This window comes from Epinephelus lanceolatus, chromosome 18, assembly GCF_041903045.1.
Source record: "Epinephelus lanceolatus isolate andai-2023 chromosome 18, ASM4190304v1, whole genome shotgun sequence".
Classification (NCBI taxonomy): domain Eukaryota; kingdom Metazoa; phylum Chordata; class Actinopteri; order Perciformes; family Serranidae; genus Epinephelus; species Epinephelus lanceolatus.
The window spans coordinates 34203895-34217813 of record NC_135751.1 but is presented as its reverse complement, the minus strand read 5'-3'; the positions used below and the strand labels follow the sequence as shown (position 1 = coordinate 34217813).

At 44.1% G+C, this 13919-nt stretch overlaps 1 protein-coding gene across 1 annotated transcript in view; it reads right to left on the bottom strand.

Annotated features, from left to right (window-relative positions):
* Nucleotides 1-13919, bottom strand: part of myo15aa (myosin XVAa) — a 55412-nt gene that overhangs the window by 14971 nt on the left and 26522 nt on the right. The window contains exons 29-45 of the mRNA XM_033645343.2: nucleotides 13596-13786; nucleotides 13135-13207; nucleotides 12796-12987; nucleotides 12538-12650; nucleotides 12336-12430; nucleotides 9214-9349; nucleotides 5276-5340; nucleotides 4312-4449; nucleotides 4125-4179; nucleotides 3891-4038; nucleotides 3702-3795; nucleotides 3503-3623; nucleotides 3278-3393; nucleotides 2976-3035; nucleotides 2753-2828; nucleotides 471-586; nucleotides 195-313 (exon numbers count right to left, since the gene is read on the bottom strand). Coding sequence (XP_033501234.2) covers nucleotides 195-313; nucleotides 471-586; nucleotides 2753-2828; nucleotides 2976-3035; nucleotides 3278-3393; nucleotides 3503-3623; nucleotides 3702-3795; nucleotides 3891-4038; nucleotides 4125-4179; nucleotides 4312-4449; nucleotides 5276-5340; nucleotides 9214-9349; nucleotides 12336-12430; nucleotides 12538-12650; nucleotides 12796-12987; nucleotides 13135-13207; nucleotides 13596-13786 — 1908 coding nt within the window. The remainder of the gene's footprint in view (nucleotides 1-194; nucleotides 314-470; nucleotides 587-2752; nucleotides 2829-2975; nucleotides 3036-3277; nucleotides 3394-3502; nucleotides 3624-3701; nucleotides 3796-3890; nucleotides 4039-4124; nucleotides 4180-4311; nucleotides 4450-5275; nucleotides 5341-9213; nucleotides 9350-12335; nucleotides 12431-12537; nucleotides 12651-12795; nucleotides 12988-13134; nucleotides 13208-13595; nucleotides 13787-13919) is intronic.

Here is a 13919-nt window from a genome sequence, read left to right as displayed (position 1 = left end):
GACTTTTCCTGGTGTTTAATGTCAAGACTTCAAAAGGAGCGCAATCACATCTAGACAACTAACGGTACCTGATTTGACCTCTTTGGGGGTTTCGCTACTAAGACATGAAGGCTTTAAAAGGTTGAAATGCTGATGACCTACGACTGACGTCACACACACTGTGTCCATGTGTTTACACAGACTATGAGGCTCACCTGTAAGGCCTCAGCACTCTGAAGTAGTCCGGAGCAGCAGAACTACTCCTCACCATCTTCAGCAGCTTGATGCCCTTATGAGACACAGACAGCACCTGCACTCCTGTCCCCACACTGCCCTGGAACACACACACACACACACACACACACAAACACGTGAAACTGAATACAGGCACATATGGAAATGGCCAAGTTAAACCAAGTAAAGTATGAAGTCTGTTTTGGGTTTCTCATATTCAGAGGGAGAGTTGCTGCATATTATAGGCAAGAACTCACAGAGGCTGGGAAGAGGCGGGAGAAGTAAATCTCCCATGAGTCTCTGGCCATGGCCACCACTTTCTTCTTCATGTTCTCATCATGCGTTCCTGACATCTGATCCACCTTGTTCTCAGCTGGCAAAGACACAAAGGAGTTTAACTTTTCACATTCAACATCTTCCACATACTGTAAATCAGTGGTTCCCCACGGGTGGGTCACGGGTCCATTCTGGATGGACGGATGGAAGTTTGTAAAAACACACTTTATTTTGGAGTACAGTGAATTTCTGGCACAAAGTTTTTATTTTGAATTGCCGTTTTCTGCTGTAGAGTGAGCTAATAACAGACAGCGACTTAAAGGTATAATATGTAGTTTTTCCACATAAAAATGTCTAAAAATGACTAAACCAATATTATCTATTTTGTTTAGTTGTGTACTTTGATTATCAGAAATGTTTCCAACAATTTTTTAAACCCAGATAAATATGAAATATTAATAAAAGTTACGGACCGTGTCATTAGGTCACATGTCAATGGCGACGTAACTCCAGTTACCATAGCCATTAAATGAAGGAGAAGAAGAAGAAGCAGACCGGATGAGACGTCAGAGAATGAACGTTACTGTTGCTAGGCTAAGCTAACTCGTCATGGATCATGATTATGCATTGACGGTTGCTGCACCTTCTGACACCGAAGCTGTCCCGGTAAACAAGCCAGTAAAACGGAAACGTACAGGTCAACCAAGCAATCCCAGAAGAATTTGGGATAAGAAGAGAGCTAAATCAAGGATAAATATTGGTGTGGCCTTTCCGAGATGGAGAGGGCTTCGTGAAAATCTAGGACTACAATTCGACGCCAACCTCGCGTGTGCTCTACTAGACAGGTAAGCAAACATCTGGCTGATGTTATCGAAATATTAATCATTTCCACCAGTGTATTGCAAGCACTGCTGCCCGCCGGGGCACCAGCGCTCCGGCCAGCGGCCTCCGCTGCGGAGCGGTGTGGAGTGGAGGCTGGCTAACCACAACATCTAACGATAGGTTTCTATAATGCTGAGCTGATGCTGGTAAATGAACTGCATTTATAAAAGAGACAGAGGAATAGCTAAACATAAGACGCACTGAGCAAGAGAGAGCAGCAGAGAGGGAGAAGCCATCGCTAACTGTAAAGCTAAGTAACTAGCAGTTTGCTCAAATAACTAGCAGATTGCTAACCGCTCAGCTAAAGTAAGTAGCATTTCTGAGTAGAGTGTAAATAACTGTTTATAACGGTTTCACGGAGTGAGGAACGTAAGATCTGTATCTGTTATATGACTACAACTCCCATGATCCCACACTACTTCGTGACGTCACCCAGCTCCGTCTTCTGTTATTGTTTTGGTTTGAGACCCCTAGCAGCAGAAAATTACATATTGCACGTTTAACTGAAACAGCAAACTAGCTCTATTAAACTGTGTGGACCTTGAATTAATGACTCAAGGTGCTTTCACACCTGCCCTGTTTAGTTCGGTTCAATCAAACTCAAGTTTGTTTGCCCCCTAAGTGCGGTTCATTTGGGCAGGTGTGAACACAGCAAATACACTTGGGCGTGCAACACAACAGTCGGTCTCAGTCCGGTTACAAATGAACTCTGGTGCGGTTCATTTGTGGTGAGAAGGTGTTCCGACCTGGATCTGAACCAACTGCAGTCACATGACACATTGTTTGGGTTAAACATGAGCATGTTACAGTCCTGGAGGATTATTAATGTGCACCTCCTCCTGTACTGCCTTAATATGCACATTCAGCACATCCAATGCATCAAAACATTGTTTTCTAGTTGGAGCCGCGCCTCGTTTTCAAACTGTATGGTTTGACTAAAATGAACAATGACAGCAATATAGTCCACGATGAGCAGCGCTAAAATCAACCTGCGTAGTTGTCCCTCCATTGTGACATTAGAAAGTGTCACATTTATCTTGCAAGTGTACTCTTCTTCAACGTTTGCGTTACTTCCTGGATTTTTCCCACATGGAAATTCTGACCAAACAAGAGCAGCTTTCTCACACAACACATTTGATCTGGTCCTATTGTAAATACTGCCGTGAGAACACGAACCAACTCTAGGCAATTATACAACTTTGGAACAAATTAGTCCCTGATTCAGACCAAAGGAGACGACTCTAGGTCTGAAAGCACCCTGAGGAGAAATCTGGACCCCGTGGCTGGACCAGTTGGGAACCACTGGTCTAGATGTAGAGGAATATACTGCCTACGGTCTACTACATAGTAAGGTCATTTAGGGATTTATGTTTTTTCATACCAAATAATGCTTTCATCTTCTGCCTCTCCTCCTGGGTGATACGGATGCAGGCCTCAGAGAAGGTGTCATGTACAACCTGCAGAAGACACTGCCAGAATTAGGAATCTGCTAAAGTGGAAATAAACTAGACTCTGCTGTGATGGAAAAGCATCAAATGAGCAAAGGAACATAATACAGAATAAACAGAGAAAGTAAATAATAAATAATGAATACATGAATCAACCTGTCTGAAGATCAGGTCTAGAACCAGTGGGTTGTTGAAGGTCTCTTTAGGATAGAAAACCTGTAAACACACAAAGATCAACAATGGAAACATTTATTTTGGTATTAAATTATAAATATGCTGATTTTTAAAAGGATTAATGTTCAGTACAATCAGAGCTACAAAGAGTGTTTTTACAGTGTATGATTGAAGTTTCAGCGTGCCACTCGTTGTAAGGCTAAATTTCAGGGCAATTGGGATTATTTTTGTTTAGTTATGTTTATGCGTGTGCGTATGTGTGTGTGTGTACTCCTGAAACGCACCTCTTTCCTCATGTAGAGTTTCCAGGGGACGTTGGAGTACGTGTAATATTCATCACTGGTTCTGCTGTGGAGTTGGGTCTGAATGATCTCCTCCTCCACTGGCAAATCTCTAGAGACTGGAAACACACACACACGCAAGGGTTTTTGACTGTGTACTTCTTATAAACTCTATTCACATGCACGTGAGAACTTTCTGTCATTGACATTAGTATGTGAAAAGGTCACCTGGAGGAGGGGCGGGGCTTATGCTGGAGCTGGTATGCCCTGCGGAGCGAGGCTTGGTGGTCTTTGAAACCTTAAGTCCTACGTCTTCTTTACGTAGGGAGGACTGAGGCTTCCTTTGAGTCTGAGACACGAAAAGGTCAGATGTTATTTTAGTGTGTGTGTGTGTGTGTGTGTGTGTGGTAGGTGTAGAGCTGGGTACCGGTTGTGGTGGGTTTGCCATTTGATCTTTAAGAATCTCCATAGCTTCATCATGCGGGTCTGGTTTCTTGGCAAACATCTTTCCATCACCTTTCCTACACACACACACATACACACACACACACACACACACAGATAAGTGGACAGTCAAAACACCATTATGAGTATCAATATTTCATGACTGTGTTACCTTTGAGTGGCGCTTCCTGTAGAAGTTGTTGAGTCAGCAGGCTGGTGCTGTTTGATGATGTCTTTGATGTCGTGGCTGGGATCGATTCGCTCCGTGTTACTCACAGTGGATCGGACCACGTCCTCAGGAGGGGGGCCACGTGTTGGACCTGGAATGTCACTTTCTATTAGATGATGTCCAAATGTTTAACGTTTCACACCACACAGCAAATGTGCTGAGGTTACTAAAACGTACTCATTTTTCGCTGAACACCAGCAGGCTTGTACGGCGACTCTTCACTCTCTTTGGTCTGCAGAAAAACAAGAAATGATACAGCTGAGTATGTTTTTATTACAAGACTGCTGATATATTTCTGATTTGCAGGCATGCTAGCAGATGTTCATGCATCACCACAGTACAGTGTATGTGTGTGTTTACTCACGAAGCTGGTTGTGTGAGAGCGTTGTGGCAAGTGTGTGTGATGCTGTGAGGGCGGTGACTGGGGCGCCGGGGCTACAGGGGGAAAGGAGGACAACATCTGCTGCTGGATCGCAATGGCCTGCATGGTCATCTGCTGGGCCTGCAACACACACACACACACATGCATGCACATGCTGTATTTACATGTACTATGTATTTCAAGAACAGTATACTTTTATGTTACCATGTTAGCATTTTATGTTGGATATACTGTATGACTTCATGTGGGTGGTACAAGGGGTGTGTGGTTACTAAGGTGCTAGCAAGTATTCAGGAATACTTCACCTCATAAATGACCGGACTGGGATATTGGTGAGCAGTGGAAGGAGCAACCCTCACCTATGGTCATGAGCTCTGGGTAGTAAAACAATGAAATCGTGGATACAAGTGGCCAAAATAAGTTTCCTCCGTGGGGTGGCTGGGCTCAGCCTTAGAGACAGGGTAAGGAGTTCGGACATCCGGAGGGAGCTCGGAGTAGAGCCGCTGCTCCTTTGCGTCTAAAGGGGTCAGTTGAGGTGGTTCCTCAGCTGGGTATTGAGGATGCTTCCAGTACGCCTACTGTTAGAGGTGCTCTGGGCACGTCCCACTGGTAGGAGGCCCCAGGGCAGACCCAGAACACACTCTTGTCACTCTCAAGGAGCTGGAAAGCATTGCTGGGAGAGGGACGTCTAAAATACTTTGCTTAGCCTACTGCTTCTGCGACCCGGCTTTGAAAAGGTGGTCGAAAATGGATGGATTGATGGATGGACGGGGTGAGTAATTGATATACAAATGATTATTTGGGAGTAAGGTATTCCCTTGACACTGAAGGAAAATCATATTGTATCAACAGGCCAAATAAAGTGTTACCATATATTTTCATGTATCTCAGACAAATACACCAACATTACTATCAGCGTTGTTCAGATGAAGAACACATGACAAACCAGAATGATGGCTTGCTGGTTGATGATGGCCTGTTGCTGTTGAGTCAGGACTGCCTGCTCCGATCCTACAGAAGAATAAATGTATAAACTTAGACACCATTTAGTAAAGATGATTTGTTTTAGTTAAACAGTAGAAACACACAAGGTTCACTGCAAAAGACCCAGTAGACCCCTCGGCTTGAAACGAATAACACAGAGGAAGTTTTCAACCTCAAAATCAAATGCAGGGTCTAAAAAAGTTCTATATAGTTCTATTGTAACTCCACCATGCCCACACGTTTCAGGCCAAACATGCTGGAATGCACACTTGATTATTATACCTGGCACACCTGTCATCACAGGCAAGCCTGGAACCACAGGCGTGGTAGGGATCGAGGGCACCCCAGGCACCCCGGGGACACCCGTGACATGGGATGCTACATTATCTCTAGCAGCAGCAGGGGCAGCAGTGGGGGCACGAGTGGGTGACGGGGTAGGTGCTACACGTGTTGCAGGAGTTGAAGAAGTCTGCTGGTTGTAGGGCTGTTGGGGAAGGTTGTATTGGTGGTATTGTTGTTGTTGTGGCTGCTGCTGCGGTTGTTGTTGTTGTTGTTGTTCATGGTGATGGTGGTGGGAGGGGATTGGCATGGCAGGAATCGGTGGCATCATTCCTCCTGCTACTGGAAGCACTGGCACAGCTTGAGGAGCAACCAGTCGGGGAACAGGATTAAGAGTTAGGAACAGAGCTGCTTCCAGGGCTTTATCAATCTAGATTGTTTTGGTGTGAGTTGCTGAGTGTTGGAGATATCGGCCATAGAGATGTCTGCCTTCTCTCCAATATAATGGAACTACACCTGGCAACTATATCACTACACAGTAAGAAGCGTGCATCTACTGCTAGCTCACCTAGCACCACTGTGCTAGTTAACACTGGAACTCAGCCGAAGAGGCCACCATTAATGTTTACATCTCATCCATGAGTAGATGCACTCTTCCTTCTGCGCGGTGATATGGTTGAGGGGTGCAGTTCAGTGGAAAGAAAGTAGTTCCTACAAAAACTGCTGGATTATCTAGAGTAAATCATGACTTTCTAGGAACTACACCCTCCAAACGTATCACCATGCAGAAGGAAGTGTGCATCTACTAATGGATGAGAGGCTTGTGCTTGTGACAGCGTGAGATTTATATATTAATGGTGTCCTCCTTCGCTGAGCTGTTAACATTAGCTAGCTCAGTGGTGCTAGGTGAGCTAGCAGTAGATGCACACTTCCTTCTGCGCAGTGATTCAGTTGGCGGGTGTAGTCCTGTAGAAAGAAAATAGTTACTACATCAAACTGCTATCAACAAGGTCTTTGAATTATCTTGAGTAATTGGGTTGGGATTTCTGGAAAGGGACATTGCTGTTGAGTTTTTCAAACTCATTTTTGGTGCTTTGAGCACCACAATCTGAGTGTCACCTAATTTCATTATGTTCAAGAGAAGGCAGACATCTCTATGACCTCACACCAAAACAATCTAGATTAATAAATACCGTATCTTCAATTGCTATTTTCATCCTGGGCAGACATGGCCGGACAAGCTAATAGTCAATTCACTGATTTGCCTTGTATATATTACCTGCTAAACATCAGCATGTTAAAGTCTTGTTGAAGAACACATTTGTTTCCATGTGTTTGTTTGCTAAATATTTTCTGTATTTGTAAAAAGATTGAAACTAATACTTTGGGTTTACATTGGCCTTGTAACAAAAAAAAAATATAGCTTGCTAATGACCAGACATATTGTCGTATTGTCTTGCTAAAAGGCATTTCCTTCATTCCCTTTTCTTTCTGTCACTGTCATCACTGATGTTGCTCTCTCTTGCACGTTGTCCAACTCCAGGAAGAGATGCCTTAGATTAATAATTAGTTCATCATGTTCAACATATTCAGTTAGAGTTCATCATGCTGTCTGTAGCACAGTATGATGAGCGATATAATACTTGACATTCAGAAGCTGGAAAATATTCACTGCATATCCTCCAAAGACAGAGTGGAAGGGGGGAGAAAGAAAAAGAAGTATTGTAGTAGTATGTTATATTTTTCATTTGTGAGTGCACTTTGGTACAGCCACACAGAGACACATACACAAGACAGCCTATGAGTGTGTTTGATAAAGAGTAGTGTGTGTAGCGGGAGACAGAATGAGAGTGACAGAGGCCTATAGAGAGTAAAGGAGTCATCTGTGGTTACAGTGAATGGCTGTCTCTGCATTATCCATGAGGTCAGACTGATTACTCGTTACAGCCTCTAAGCGACAGATTAAGGTTGGTGAATGGTACACCTGAACCTTTACACCTCAGTCCTGTTCAGTGTCACTGAGACACTTCAGCCCTCTGTTTTAAACAGTATGGAAATAATGACAATAAAAACTATAACATGTTAAAATGCATTGAATTATTTTTTATCTCTGCATTTTTAATGTCTGCCTGTAAAGGAAGGCTGAAAACAGAGTAACCCTATCAAGAAGACATGGGGGAAAATAATTCAGTGATAAAATGCCCAATTCACAATGTGAAAATGTGTCAAACCACCTTTTCTACTTCTTGTTCTACATATTGGCATGACACATATCTTAAACCTACAGACCTTACATGCTGGAGAAACTGTGGAGATGTTAAGTGAAATATCACAAACAGAATCGGGACAAGGGACAACCCTGGCAGAGGCCAACACCCACCGCCGGAAGGAGGAAGGGGTTCAGTTTGGTGACCTCAAAATTGCATCTTTGCTTTATGCAGATGATGTGGTTCTGTTGGCTTATCGCACTGGGGCAGTTTGCAGCCAAGTGTGAAGCGATCAGAGTCAGCAACTCCAAGTTTGAGGCCATGGTTTTCTATTGAAAACTGGTGGATTGCCTCCTCTGGGGGTCTTGTTCACGAGTGACGGTAGAATGGAGCGTGAGATAGATCAGGAGTTTGGCGTGGCATCTGGAGTGATGCAGGTGCTGTGCCGGACTATCATAGTGAAGAGAAAGCTGAGCTGGAAGGCAAAGCTTTCGATTTCCTGGTCCATCTACGTCCCAACCCTCACCTGTGGTCATGAGCTCTGGGTAGTGACTGAAAGAATGAGGTTGCAGATACAAGTGGCTGAAATGAGTTTCCGCCGAAGGATGGCTGGGCTCAGCCTTAGAGATAGGGTAAGGAGCTCGGACATCTGGAGGGAGCTCGGAGTAGAGCCGCTGCTCCTTCATGTCAAAAGTGGTCAGTTGAGGTATTTCGGGCATCTGATCAGGATGCCTCCTGGCGCCTCCCTTTAGAGGTATTCTGGGCACATCCAACTGGTAGGAGGCCTCGAAGCAGACCCAGAACACACTGGAGAGATTACATATCTTGTCTGGCCAAATCCTTCTGACACAATGTTAGGCAATCTGTCACCATTAATTTGCTCCACAAGGTCCCCATTTGAGGTCCCCAAATCAATGTCACATTAAGAGACATATCACACAGAAGGGAGTCAGTTAGTTTATGAAATTGTGAAGCCTTGTGGTTTTCCAGTGGCACTTTGAGATAGTTAATAATTATGTCAGCTTATAGCTTATCAGCTATACTGTAGGACTTTGACATAATACAACTTCTTATCTGTAAGTACTTTCAAAAATGTCTTTTTCCTACCAAATTAAATCGCTCAACTGGTTTACTGTATGAAAGAAACAAACCATCCTCAAATAAATCACCAATGGTACATCCAACTATTAATTAACCTGAGACTAATGCTGAGGATCTAGAACTTAGAGTAAGCTGAATTATTGATGTCAGTAGAGAGCGAAAGACTAAGAAAGGCTTTAGCAGCAGGACCAAAGAAGGACTTGAAATTAAAAACCAAAAAATTAAAAGAGTAAGAAAACAGTTGGGTCTGTTACAATCTGCACTAACATTAGACGTAACTAACAAGAAACAAACACTAACTTAAGTGTTTTACCTCCGGGATGTATTCCTGGTGGATACGGCCGACTGGGGGCCGTGTGATTCTCCCCCTCTCCTCTTCCTCCTCCCGTGATGCCGATACCTCCTCCTCCCTTCATCCTCGCTGACAAACTTCCAGTCTTTTCCATGTCCTGGTGGTCAGAGAGAAGCAGGCGACAGAGATGCAGCAGATATAAGCAGATGGTTGGAGATGCTGAGAAAGTGGAGTTTGAGAGACATTAAGGGTTAGAAATGTTAGTCAAAGGAGAGACTAAAGGGAACAAGATGGAGGGAGTGTGTTGTAGTGGTTGATTCAGACCCTCTGTGAGTGAGTCAGTGGAGCTGGAGGAACTGAATACTCTGCAGGAAGTACCGTACACACTGGAGGAGACGCTCTAGCTCATACTAAAGTCACAGAGACTGAAAAAGGTAGTGCGAGTCTACAACTTAATTTTCTGCAACATAATAAACCCCACTGTCTCAGCACAACAAAACAAATTGCTATATCTGAGAGTAAAGGCAAAAGAAGAACACACTGTTTGATCGACAGCTGATATTGAAACCGAACACTTAATACAAGGGATCAAAGGACACTATTCTCACAGTGGATGCTAAGGAAACACAAATGGCTATTATGCTGTCTGATTGACAAAGTGTCTACCCCTAAACGTACCTGCACCGACCCACTTCCTTCCTGCTTCCTCCAAACAACGCAGCCTTTTCCCTTTTTTGGTTTAATCAAACACACAGAATGTGTAGCTGCTAACAGACCAGTATTCCCCACGGAGCCGTTCATGTGTGCTGCCTGCTGTTGCGGTCAAATACGGTAGGTCACTCAGTAACCTAATCACCCCTCCTGTCTGCTCCATTCATACACAAACAGAAGCAGTGGATCACATGTTCCATCCGTCCATCAACACTCCACCTCCATTCACACTCAGATGCCAGATCAGGTGGACGGAGCATGACGTGACAGGTTTTTTAACGCATTTTCATAGCTGCAGCTAAAAAGAATTCCCTTTATGTATTAATTGGTTTGTTTTCTGCAGCTTCTGCTAAATTAGTAACAGTTCTGAAGTCAGAAATTCACTGATGACTCTCAGTCAAATCAAACAGACCTATAAAGTCCCTTGTGTTTCAATCTATACACCACTTTGCCACAATCATGCCTAAACCCTTGCACTGCTGGACAGCACATTTGCTATACAGGGTCTAAAAGGGCTCAAGTGTATAAAGGACTTCTATTCAGACATAAAGTTTGCCTCCTTTGGTGAACTAAGTCTAAAGAACAATGTACGTCACTTGTGAGAAGTGGAAGAAGTTGAAATTTGTAAATTCTTTTAAAGGTGCAGACACACCAAACCGACATCAAAGAACTAGCGGCGACGAAAGCCAACTGTTGCGTTGTCTATGTCGCCTCACGTCGCCCTGTGTCAGTTGCATTTGAACACACTACACAGACTACATCCGACGGCCAAGTGGCACGTACGTTCTGCGCCTGCGTGAGAGGGAGCGGAGTGACAGAGTGGTACATCCTGACAGCCGAGGGGTTTCCTATCTGTGCAGCCGAGCACCGAGCTCCCTCCGTCATGCTGCGCTAGCCGCTCCCAGCTAGCCCCGGCTCTCCCTTTGTATTCAAATGGAGGGCCGGGGGTAGCTGGGAAGCTAGCGGAGGCTAACTGGCTGTGCTTCCCAGCTAGCTCCAGTTTCTTATTCAGGTTAAAGTGTGAAGAAGCAGCGGGTCTGTCAGGCAGCTGAGTGAAGTGGAGCCTGAGGAGGAAGCACCGGTTAGCCCCGGTTTCACTAGTAAGGCAGATTCACTCGCTACAGGGGCGAGGGAATAAAACCTAAACAGCCAATCAGAGTGATCTCTTTCACCGACTAGCTCCGCCGCCGATTCAACATGCTCAATCGGCCGAAAAGCCACCAACACCGCCGAAGCAGAAGGGCCGACGGTGCGAGACACACCGCAAAAACTAGGCTAACAGACGCTCACTGACGGCCGACTTTGGTCGACGGCCAACCGTCAGCTTGGTGTGTCAGGGCCTTAAGGGGCTTGATCCTGACAACTGTAGGTGTTCAATAAACAGTAGACACAGGTTAATCCAGCTCAAAGGGATTCATTGTTTTTATTATTCTAAAGTCATGCTACACTAATCTATCTATCTCTATCTTTTTTCTTCTTTTCTGGCCGCACTCTTCTGACAGGGACTTGGCTTTTTTTTGGTGTTCGAAGGACTCTTAGAAAGACAGCTCTTTGGATGGGCATGGTGTTGGCCAAAAAAATAATTTTAAAAGACTGGAAGACTATCATCATAGCTATCATACTTCGGAAACTGGCTGAGTGAACTTGTTACGGTTATTCACGTGGAAAAACTGTGATTTATCATCCAAAATGTGAATATAAATGGAAAGTATCTTGGGGTTCACTTTTGCAATATCGGGATTCAACAAGTGCATCTGGATATACATACTAACTGGATGTTTTCCCTTTATCCTTTACGGTTTTCTTGTTCCTGCGTAGTCAGTTCAATTCAGTTTTATTTATAAAGCCCAATATCACAATCAAAATTTGCCTCACAGGGCTTTACAGCATACGACATCTCTCTGTCCTTGGACCCTCACAGCGGATAAGGAAAAAGTCCCCCAAAAAAACCTTTAAAAAGGAAAAAAAAACTTGTAGTCTCGTCCGTGATGGGCTGTGTCTGATAGTCATACACGGCTGATATGTATTGCTATGTGATTTTGTGTTATTAACTCTTGATTATGTTGAACTGAAGTGTCAAGATTCCTCTTCCATGTTTGTTTTGGTTGGGGATTTTTGTTGGGGTTTATATGTTCATGTTGAAATACACTATTGTCAATAAAAATAATATTTAAAAAAACGTTTGTTTTCCACTTAACTGACGAATTGATCAGCCGAAAAAATGTCATAAAAGGGTGAAAAATGCACATCAAATGTCACCAGAGCCAACGACAATGTGAACCACAACAAAGTAAATTCAGTCCATACGCCTGCAATGTTTTACAGTGTATTTGAAGGTTAGACTATTAACTAATTAATAACACAGCACTAATATACTTCCCAAGCAGGAGTAAGAGTGTAGTTAGGATGTGATGTGTCTCGTCAGTACTCACCATGCTGCTGTCTGACAGCACAGGGTCAAACAGACTGTCCAGGTAGCGGTCCATTCCTCTCTGAGTCTGACCGTCACTGAATGCATCCGACTCTACTGGACACACACAGATAGCAGAGCAGCTGTTAACATGACTGTCACACTGCAGTGCTTTTAATAATCAGAAACCGTGTGTGTGTGTGTGTGTGTGTGTGTGTGTGTACCGTGGCTGAAGTAACCGTCAGAGTCAGGCAAACTGTATGCCGGTCTGCTGTTACGGAGAAGAAAGGCAGAAGGAAGCTCCTCATCTGACTCAAAGCCACTGCCAAACAGAGCACTGACAGGAGAGGAGAGGAGAGGAGAGGAGAGGAGAGGAGAGGAGAGGAAAATTGAGAAGAGTTTAATAATGTTTTTGGCATATTTATCTCCATTTCCATTATCTGTACATGCATGTAGTATCTGTGAGTGTTTCGTGTACTGACAGGCTGGCGTTAGCTCGGACTCTGGCGGGGTCGTCAGTGCTGATGATGAAGTAACTCTTCTGCTTTGGGAAGTCTGGTGGAAGCTCCAGGTCTGCGATCAGGTCCATGACATAGTCGTGACCCGCTAACTCCACCCACTGGCCGTGCTCCTTCATCAGAATCGAGCTCCCCCTCCACCAGTCGGACACTCCCCTGCAAGATCACACGCTTCAAATACCCACCTGTACCTGATCATACTGCACTCAAAGCATGTGTACTGTGGTGAAATACATTTTTATAAAGTTTGCAAATACAAATGAGACATATAGGTTTGAGCTGAAAGACTAAGGAAAACCTCACCTGTGGCGCAGTATGTCTCCTGCTAAATCTTCTCCACTGGTCCAGGAATGGACCGGACACAGGAACGATCCTCCTGCAGAGACAACAAATGAAGAACACTGTATAAAAATGAAATAAATTGCACGATTCACAGATGGAGAGCCCTGTAGCTCATCACCTGATCCTGACTGGCAATGAATAATCAATGATCGAGGGCTGTAACTGATCCCTCTCTATATAAATGATGCCAACAGTCTCTGCCACGCACTTCTTGTTTTTCTTTGAGGTGTGTAATCAGTTAATCTGTAGGTGAGAAAAACTACTCACATGACATTACTTGTTTTTAACTTATTCTATTTTATTTCGTTGTCCAACTGAATGTAAAGAGGAAAATCTTAAATTGAAGCTGCTGCCTCGGATCTGTTTGTGGCATTCTGGCATCATATGTAATGTAAAAAAGAAAAAGACAAGATGCATCTTACCATCAAAACTATGCACGTGCAGCACCGTGTTAGCCTTCTTCCTGTTGGCCGTCCACTCCAGTAGTGACAGCGGATAGGTCCGTGCAGTCTCGGGGGTGGGGCCTGAACCTAGTTGTGACTTCTGATTGGCCTGGATGAGTCTGTGTTGCAGCAACGCCTGGCAACCAGCAGGGGCGTGGTCAGATACAAACCTGATGAGGAAAAGGGGCACCCAAGGTTATACTTTTTATTTATCGAAAGAAAAACGGCACACAAATTAAATGTACCAAGCACTGTAATGGATTGTGATAAATTTCATTCATTGTCAGATTTTTTCCCATAATG